Source organism: Pantherophis guttatus, chromosome 4 (assembly GCF_059756535.1).
Source record: "Pantherophis guttatus breed Tessera chromosome 4, ASM5975653v1, whole genome shotgun sequence".
In the NCBI taxonomy this organism is placed as follows: Eukaryota; Metazoa; Chordata; class Lepidosauria; order Squamata; family Colubridae; genus Pantherophis; species Pantherophis guttatus.
In genome coordinates, this window is record NC_142066.1 from 61120105 (window position 1) to 61130396 (window position 10292).

At 37.3% G+C, this 10292-nt stretch overlaps 1 protein-coding gene across 1 annotated transcript; it reads left to right on the forward strand.

Annotated features, from left to right (window-relative positions):
* The first annotated feature begins 351 nt into the window (after positions 1 to 351).
* Positions 352 to 10292, forward strand: VPS25 (vacuolar protein sorting 25 homolog). Its single transcript, XM_034416197.3, has 6 exons — positions 352 to 508; positions 3715 to 3860; positions 4913 to 4966; positions 5213 to 5301; positions 6073 to 6148; positions 8342 to 10292. The coding sequence occupies exons 1-6, from the start codon at positions 459 to 461 to the stop codon at positions 8452 to 8454; spliced, it is 528 nt and encodes a 175-aa protein (XP_034272088.1). The 5' UTR covers positions 352 to 458; the 3' UTR covers positions 8455 to 10292.

A 10292-nucleotide genomic window follows, 5' to 3' on the forward strand; every position in this document is an offset into this window, starting at 1 on the left:
TGCAAATAAGGTTTAATGAAATCTTAATACACACTCTGCATTCAAGTCAGGTTTTTTTTTTTTTTTTGCTTTGAAATGTAGGCGGGGCACCTCTCGCCAAATTGCAGAACAGAGAGAACAGAGTATACCGAAAGAAATCACACTGCTTAGAAAACCTTCCAGCGCTCCCAACCATTTAAATTTAACAGCCGCTGCTTGACTACAAGCTGCCAGGCTGTGCGCTCCGCAGACTTGCAACTTCTCTTCCAAACAAGCCGCAAACAAAAAAAAATTCAGCCATGCACCACCCAACCCGGAAGCTTCTGTTTGGTATAGATCTATTGACTCGTCCTGGGGTTGCATTTTTCTTGGAGCCCTTTAACGGGGCTTCCTGCAAGCAGGAAGGGAAGTGGAATTATTTGTAGGACGGACCAGAAGTTAGTCCTCCAAGGCGGAGGTTCCGTTCGGCCTCAGCGGCGATGATGAGTTTCGAGTGGCCCTGGCAGTACAGTTTCCCGCCATTCTTTACGTGAGTCCCGGGTCTTCCCCATCCTACGCGTCCCTGAGATTAAGGGGCTCCTTCTTTTCTTCGAGGCACGGTGTGGGTGCACGTGTTGGAGGTGCCCCGTCGGAGCCCTGGTTTCCGTAGAAAGTCCCCCTCTTGCCCTGTTTCGAGACGATCCACGACTGTTGCTTCTGTTCTTCTCTCGAAAAAAAGATTACCAGGTTTCGCTCCGGATGGTGGGGTGTGTGTGTGTGTGTGTGTGTGTGTGTGTGTGTGTGTGTGTGTGTGAACGTGATCCCCCCCCCCAACTACCAGGAGCGTTTGAATTACGAGATTTCTGGAGGAAACTTTGTATCCCTGCATTAATTGTAATACTAAACCAGCTCACCGAGGGAACTCCCTCCCGCTCCCGGGGCTGATCTATAACTCAAAAGTAGCATAACCAGCAGCATGACTAGTGATGAGAGGCATTGGGAGTTGTTCAACAGCCAAAAGGTATCAGGTTTCCCATCCATGTATTAATAAATGCATAAAGACAAACACTAATTTGATCAACACGATCCACTTTTTCTGTAATCTAGTTTGAAACAAAATTAGGATTATTGCATTCAAAATGGAATATATATGACCTGACCTGTCTATGGTTGTTAATAGTGTCTTCAGTGTAGCGCATTTCATACAAAATCCTTCCCGCCCCCCAAAAAAACACTTCTTTCCCCAAGGATCTGAACTTGAAATAGTCAAGTAGAAAAATAGTTGAATGAAAAGACAAAGGATTGTATAGGATATATTGGGGAAATGCAACTGTGGGTACTTAAAACATGGCTAGTGTTGGGAGTAAGAATACTAGATTATGTCAAAGATTGTGAAGAAATTTAGATTTCAAGGAAACATTTAAAGAAATAGAAAGATGTCACTAAGATTTTTAAGAGGATTTTAGGCATAGGAGATAGAATAGAATAGAATACTTTATTGGCCAAGTATGATTGGACACAGAAAGAAATTTGTCTTGGTGCATATGCTCTCAGTGTACATAAAAGAAAAGATACATTCATCAAGAATCATAAGGTACAACACTTAATGATAGTTATAGGGAAACAGTCAATATAAATCTTAAGGATACCAGCAACAAGGTTACAGTCATAAGTGGGAGGAGATGGGTGATAGTAATGCAGACTTAATAACTAGTTTGACAATGTTGAGAGAATTATTTGTTTAGCAGAGTGATGGCGTTCAAGAAAAAACTGTTTTTGTGTCTAGTTGTTCTCATGTGCAGTGCTTTATAGAGTTGTTTTGAGGGTAGGAGTTGAAATAGTTTATGTCCAGGATGCGAGGGGTCTGTAAATATTTTCACAGCCCTCTTTTTGACTCGTGCAGTATACAGGTCCTCAATGGAAGGCAGGTTGGTAGTAATTGTTTTTTCTGCAGTTCTAATTATCCTCTGAAGTCTGTGTCTGTCTTGTTGGGTTGAAGAACAAAACCAGACAGTTATAGAGGTGCAGATGACAGACTCAATAATTCCTCAGTAGAACTGTATCAGCAGCTCCTTGGGTAGTTTGAGCTTTCTGAATTGGCGCAGAAAGAACATTCTTTGTTGTGCTTCTTTGATGACGTTTTTGATGTTGGGTGTCCATTTTAGGTCGTGAGATACGGTAGAACCTAGAAATGGTAGAACCTAGAGATCACAAAAAATGGATGGAACTGTGATAGAGGGTAAGGGATTTGGAAGAGTATGGTTTGTATAGTGAGAAAAACTGCATAAAATAAGATAGGAGGAAAGCTATGGAATTTTAAATATGAAAGCAAATAATGGATTTGAATAAGAAGCCCATTTGGGGTTTTGAGGGACTGCCTCTGATCTCAATTGATGAAAGCTTGATAGCAAAACTTCGAATACAGCAGTGAAGATTGAGGTGCACTCAGAGAGGAGAGTTTCAGAATCAGTGTGGGAGAGGGAGGTGAATATAGCAAGAACCAAAGTTTTAGTTGAGAGGAAGGAGCATATATTTTATAAGGAGAAGAAATACCAGTAAAACAGATCTCTTTCCTGCTAGTACTTCCCTACTGTCTTGTCTCTTCCACATAGTAGATAGAATTTGAATGATACAATGATGCAGAAATACTACCTGGAAAGAGGGCAATAAACGAGGGAGAATATTAAATAATTGTTATAGGATATAGATTATAAGATAGCGTGATGCTTTAATCGTCTGCCAAATAGTAGAAGGGAAGAACATGAAATTGTGAGAAAGAATCAGCTACCAGGAAACATCATGGCATTAGAAAGATTAAGCTACCTGGGCATTGATTAAGTTAACTAGACATTTCATTGACCAAAGATAGACTGTCATAAAAGAAAAAGAAAAAAATCAGAAAAAAGGAGTGGTGAAGTAACAAAAAATAAAAGATTTGGAAATAAAATTGGGGCCTCGGAACTAAAAACAAAATGAAAAATAAAGGAAAGGGAACAGAAGAAAACAGGAAATCCAGAGAACTTCTCAGAGCAAAAGAGATAAGAAAAACATACGAAAATTATAAGTTCTTTGGATTCAGCGCCTACGTCAAATAGATTTTAAATTGGAGAAGTCTTTTGCCATCAGTCTTTGATAGCCACAAATAATCAGTTAGGGAAACAGTAAAAACCTGCCAAAAGGAAGTACATAAAATACTTCTTGCTCACAAATCCTTATCTGAACTGATAACACCAATGGTTGCTGATACAGTTTTACTTTTTCTTTTATTTGAAGGGCATTTTCTAGGTGGCTTTGGTGTACTATTTCCAGTCAGACTGTTAGATCCATGATAATATTTGGGTGATAATGGCTGCAAAAATGTCAGTATTTTAGGCAGATTAAACTGGCAACCATGCATATAAAAACTGGGTTGGTTAAATTATTTGACTCTGGACAATCTCACTAAAATTGTAAAGCAAATTATCTTATGGAAGTTTGGAAAAATCATAAAGAATGTATAATTTTGTTGGCAATTATGGAAACTTCAACTCGGGGTATTTAAAATAACAGGATTAATTTGGATGATTTCTTGTTGGATGATTTCTTGTATTTTATTCAGATCTTTAGTCAATTTTTGCTATCTTCAGTAAAGTACCAAGACTTGGGGTATGATTCTGGAAGTTCTACTTTTTGATTCTGATTTGGCAGTTAAAATTATTGAGCTTCTGAGATGACAGTTTCTTTTATAGTACATCTTGTTTCCTTTTTGTGTTTTAGGTTGCAGCCCAATGTGGATACAAGGCAAAAACAGCTGACAGCATGGTGTTCCTTAGTGCTCTCATATTGCCGCCTCAACAAGCTCTATACTATGACTGTTCCAGAGGCTCAAGAGAGTCCACTGTTCAACAATTGGAAATTGCAGCGTATCCTTCCTCTACTATTGTGAGTCTGTCTGACCAGCTTTGGTGATGTGACAAGGAATTCATCCAATTCCTGGTGATAAAAGAGTTGGCCTCTTTGTCAGTGAAAAGTTCAAGTTTGAAGCAATATGAGATTGTAGCATTAACTGAGTATGCTATTGATGTGGTTCTAGATGTAGGATTGTATGATTTGTGAAAAGTACATAGAATAGATTTGCCTTCTAAAATAATTCTGTTTTTTAGGTAAACCACTTTACCTTAAGTTAGGATAATACAAGTTTTTTTAGTTCTGCTGAGGAAAATAAATTCTTGATTTCTAAAAATGTTTTGATTTAAATCTCTATTTTAAATGCCATTTTCTGCTCTGAAATCACATAGAATGCCTTGATATTGATTTCTCTGAAGCTGTGTTAAAAATAAAATGCTCAAGTGATGCTTATTTTTGCCAAGATATTGATGGCTTGGAAAAGAAAACATTACACAATTACACAGAATTTGATGAAGAGTTTTGTATATCAATTTTTCTATAATTTAGTTTTAGTTTAACTGACACTGTAAAAAGTATAACAGCTTTACAATATTCACTAGAAAATAATTTTCCACTGCAGTGCTTTTAGATTTGGTTTTGTAAGATATTGATTATCAAATTTTCTGATGTTCCTGTAATTTTTAAAAAACTTTTTTTCTAATAGGAATTTTCCATAGAATTTTAGATAATAATTTTATTATCAAAATCTTATATCATGAAGTTTAGTTACAACTGCTGCCAGCTTCTTACTGTGCTTATACAGTCAAAATTCTGGGCTGCATAAATATTCTGTTCATTCCTCCTCATTCTATGGCCAAATAGTACTCATGGTTATTAGCTGCATGATACAGTTGATGGGAGGATTAAAGTATGTGCTGCATCAGAAGCATGGTGATTTTATTGTTTGAGGCTACATAATGCTACATTAACATATTGAATGTTGCAATCCCAAATCTTGAATTCCTTTTGAGTTAAGTAGTTTATCACATTTTATCCTGTGCTTAATATTTTCTTAACTATGGAACAGGAAAACTCTCACTGGAATCCATCCTTGTTGTGTTAGAGGAGCTCAGGAAAAAAGGTAGGTTTGAGAGTAAAATGCCTCTCTAATTGTAAATATACCGTAATTAACTGGAAATATACATATCTCCTTCATTTCATTAAGATTAACATCAAAGTAGATGTGACAAGACATGCATCCTTAAGACTTATCTAGAAGTAAGTCAGGCTGCTAGGATAGCTAGGGCTGAATCCATTATTTCTGTAAAAAAAAATATTATGTTTTTAACATAAATTAATAATAGAGATATTTTATGTTTCATTCCAGGGAATCTTGAATGGCTTGACAAGAACAAGTCTAGCTTTCTTATCCTGTGGCGATGTCCGGAGGAATGGGGCAAGCTAATTTACCAATGGGTAAGAGCAATACTTTTTGGGGTAGCAATGCAAAATTAATTAAAGTTTAAGCTTAATTAAGCCCACAGTTCTTTTCTATCATATCTCCACCATCACAACACAAACGTCTTCTGCCTTTTGTCATATTTTTAAAAGAAAATTTAGATGACCAGGGTGTGGAGTTCCTGGAACAATTTTGTATAGCTGTGAAAGTACAAACTATCTGTAATCATAACAAGCAAACTTTATATTATTTTTCATGAATAGTTTTTGTAAATGTTGAATATTATCTCATTTTTAATGTTAAACTTAGTTGTCAAGTTGTTAATCATTTCACAGGAAACTTCTCTATTTCATAATGCTAAAGTTTATCTTTTAAAACAGTACGTGGATAGGAATCCAAAAAGTAGATCAATAGCTTTTATCCACCTGAGTTTGTCTAGATGAGATTGATGTCTGAAATTCTTCTCCCAAAGCCATGTCTTCAGAAGTTAGACTGATGACAAAAAGGCTTTTTTATTGGTGTTCCCAAATCTACAATGGTTTTCTCAGGAGACTTCCTTGCACTTGACCTTTTCAGTTGCTTTAATTGTTTTTCAGCTATTTTGGCTAAATTTTATTAGCAAGATGTAATAATCTATTTCTTACAAATGTTTGTTACATATTTTCATATTTTATTTATATTTAATTGTTGTGAATATCCTTAGCAGGGAAAAAAAGTTTGGAATATAAAACTCAATGATATCAAAGATCAAGTATTGCATTTTTCCACCTGCCCCTCCCCGTTTCCAGGTTTTGAAGAATGGATTGACAAACTCGGTTTTCACACTCTATGAGTTATCCAATGGCGAGGATACAGAGGAAGAAGGTAACTTTCACCTGGTACATTTCCCATTATAGTGATATATGACAGTGTCGAAAGAGATAAATTGTTTGTGTTTCTTTGCCTCATTTTTAATCCAGAGAACCTTTCTTGCTGTCCACATTCTTTCCCTGCTGAATTTTTAAAAGTTATTTTAAGTTTCTTATATTAAATGGAAGAGAGATAAATAGTTTTCACAGCAACAGAGAAATATATATACTTATATATAAATATATACTTCATATTTTCTAAATTAATTGGATTTTAATTCTTACAAACTAGATTCATGCCCTCAATATTTCTGTGATTAATTTGTTTCCATTTATCAATGAAATGTCAGGGCGTAGGGGTCATTATTTTGACTGTGTTCCAGATCAGTGAGCATGCCTTTAATTTGGTTCCATTTGTGCTATGCTAAGTAATGAAAAAGACAATTTGAGAACTATCTGAAATGTCTAAACTTGTTTTGCAACAATCTACCTACTTATGTAATCCTAAAAAATTAGGATTACTTATGAAGCTGTGCAAAGGCTCTCCTGGCAACAGTGGCCTTCTGCCCATAGAGCAGAAAATGAGAGTCCAGGAGGACTCACTTCTTTGTCTCAATTGACTTATATGGCTGTCCATATGAAGTACAAAAGGGGTACTTCTGGGTAGCTCACAATTTATATTTGAATTAAATAAATAGAAAATATATGCAGATACAAAATAAAATAAAGAATAAAGCTCACAGCAGCTGGAAAATCATTTAAAAATCCCTCAACATAACCAGGAGATGGGTTCCGTCACACACTCAAAGCCTCAAGCTTGAGCACAGAATCAGATCTTTGAAGTCTTATAATAGGCTAGCAGGATTAGGGCCAGCCTAATCTCCAGGTGGTTGATTTTCCAGTGGACAAGGGTCACAACAGAAAAGGCTCTCCTATTGGCCCAACCAGCCAACTTTGTTCGGCCAATAGTACAGCATAGCCCTTCTGCCAGATAGATAGAAACTACTGGATAGAGATGATTCTATAAATAGCCCAGCCCTAAGCTATGCAGGGCTTCAAAGAAAGAACCAGCACCTTGAATTGAACCCAGACTGTAGCCAGTGCAAGTTGTGGAACATAGTGTCAGATGTGCTCAAATAATCAGTACCATTAATTGCCCATGCCCAGTGTGCAAAAATTCTAGCAGTAACTGTCATTTGTTTTTTAAGCAGGACCTGTTAGTTCAGGATGATTGAGCAGTGGCTCTATCTGAAGCTGTGCTACCCCATCCAGAACTAAAAATTGAGAGTCTTGGGACTAGAAAGTCCAAAACCCCAAATCCGTTTAATCTTGCTTGAGTTGAGCTTTCCCATCCAGGCCCCCATGGCCTCTAGACATTTAGATAAGAACTTCCATAGCTTCACTCAGGTGACCTGGAGTAGAAATATAAAGCTGAGCACTGATATCTCAAGCTAAAACTGTTTGCCTCATCCAGTGGCTTCATGCAGATGTTAAACAGGAGAGAGTGCCAAACCTGTAACACCTCACAAGGGGCTAGATTTTCATTCTCCATCAACACTGACTGCGGCAACCCCAAAAGAAGGGGGAGAACTAGTATATGCCACGCACCCCCAACTCCCAGGGCTGATCCAGAAGAATACATGATCAATGATATGGAATTCAGTGAAAGTCAAGAACAACATGGATGAATGAATATAAGTTTGAGTCTCCTATGTCTGTTTAAAAAAAAAAGAATACAAGTATGTTTTCATAGTCTTTTTTTATTTTTCTGTACATCACCCAAAATAACTTCTTATGAGATGGGTGGCCATATAAATTCAAACAAATAATTGGGCATAGTATCCCCATGCTGTTTCTGCCACAGGTCATCCAAAGGTATCTCTTTTCTATACTTTGTATAAAACATTCTTATGCCAAAGCAAGTAAATTTTCAATAGTGGTGAATATTTCATAATACGTGGTTGGAAAGTAAATTCTTTGGCCTAAATATTAAATAACTAAATTGGTTATGCTGTCCTAAGTTGGGGCGATGAGCTTTAGGTGTCTATAACATGCAAATTCAGAGCTCTAGCAAGATGCCTTTTCCTCATTCTCTGTATTGCTAGGTAAGTTGCCACCAATTCTGTCCTCAAGCAAATTTTTGTATTATCTTGTATTTAAATCATAGGTGACTTTCTCTCAACCAAGGATGTTTTTTATTCTCTTCTAGAATTCCATGGTTTGGAAGAATTAGTACTCCTCCGAGCTCTGCAGGCTTTACAACAGGAGCATAAGGCTGAAATATTCACTCTGAATGATGGGCGGGGCGTCAAATTCTTCTAATGCAGATTCTGCTTTGGCTTCCTAGTATGACTGTACAAAGGTGTTCTGGGTTAAGGAGTTTCTCTCTGTTCTGATTTCCTTGCGTTGAAGGCTGAAGCCGCAAATTGTATCTTGATGGCTCAGCGTTTGACTCCATTTTCTTCTCTCTGCAGCTTCTGCCTCTTATTGCGCTCTGACGATTTGATAGATTTATGGAGGAATCAGAATGTTCTTTGTGTTCATATGACACAAAGTAATTATTGGCTCTTGAGTTTCGCCTTCCAAATTGAAGCAGACAATAAACCCTACTGCTTGCAGCAATGATTTGGGGATAATTTGGGGGATCAAAAATGCAGTACTCTCTTCAGTTAGGCAGAAACCCACATAGACTGTGCTATTCACAGCAGAATGGGGTGTTAAAGGCTTTGGACAAATTATACTGTGTTTACAGAAAAGTCCTCTGTGTTGGCTTATTTCTATGTGTGCTTTTCTCACACCAAGGGGACCTCCAATTCTTCTCTTCCGCCCCCACCCCCATATTATTGTTAGCTTCATGTCAGGGCTAAGTGGAGGTTGGCTGCCTGCTCGTGGAGTTTAGCAATGTTGTTTTTCCAGAAGCAAAAAGTTGAGTGAACTATATTTCTTCATTTTTGATATTTATGAAAAAGAGAAGGCAATCCATTATTCAGAAGTAACTCTGTATTCAGTCTGGTTTCATCTTTCCACACTGAGCATCCTGTCTAGAAGATGGGCATTTCCCCTAGATTTTTTAGCATCAATGTCCTGCAAGTTCATTATGAAATGAAATCTTTCATTTGAATTGCATTTATAAAATTAAAAAAGCCAGGAAAATTATATTGAAAAACTATTTCTTCTGCTAAGTCAAATGGGGGGAAAATTGTGTTCTGCAGATATTTTTGTGCAACTCTTAGGATCACTTTCTTTGCAATGGCTGCAATTTTTAGGAATGTATTTGATGTGTTGCTTAGATCAGGGTATGATACAAAGGATCAATAGGATTGCGAAATTAACTTATTTTCATGAGTTGTTTTAGATATGCTCAAAACTGAATCAGTTATATTTTCTCTAGGCTACCTATGGATAACAGCATTAAGTAGCCATTAGGAAAATAATTAACTGACAGACTATAGTAAAGGTGGTATTTGATAAACCCTGGATTTGTCAAAAGATTATTATTTGAATTTCATGGATCTTTCCTTGGTTTAAAAGGTTGTCCAGTTGACAGAACATCTCACCAAATGGGGAATAATATTGATAATTAGTCCATTAGAGAATTAGTTAATCAAGCATGACTTTCCAGTAAGGAATTCAGAGCTCATGCAGATGGAAAGAGATGAATTCACAAAGCAAGGTCTTGGTCATTACCTTTAAAGCCCTACATGGCATGGGTCCAGGGTATCTGAGGAGCCGTCTTTCCCTGATGGGACAAGCCTGCTCCACTTGTGGGAGCGGAGGAGGCCTGCTACAGATCACATCTGCTAACATTGAAGCAGGCAGGATCAAGGAGAAGAGCTTTTCCTGTTGTGGTCCCATCCTTGTGGAACATTCTTCCATCAGAGGGGAGAACTTCCTCTTCCCTTTTGGCCTTCCGGAAGGATATGAAAACTTGGCTTTTGCCAGCTGGGCCTGGGGGAGGGGGCAGTCACTGTTGGAAGTGGCTGAGGAGTAAGAAGATCTCATTTCTGTCCCATTTGGCTCTTAATAATATTTTTATGCTGATTCATTTTAATCTTTTAATGATTTTTCACCTGTTGGATAATTTGTAAGCCGCCCAGAGTCACCTTGTAGGGGAGATGGACGGCATAGAAATTTTAATAAATAAATAATGGTAAATTACA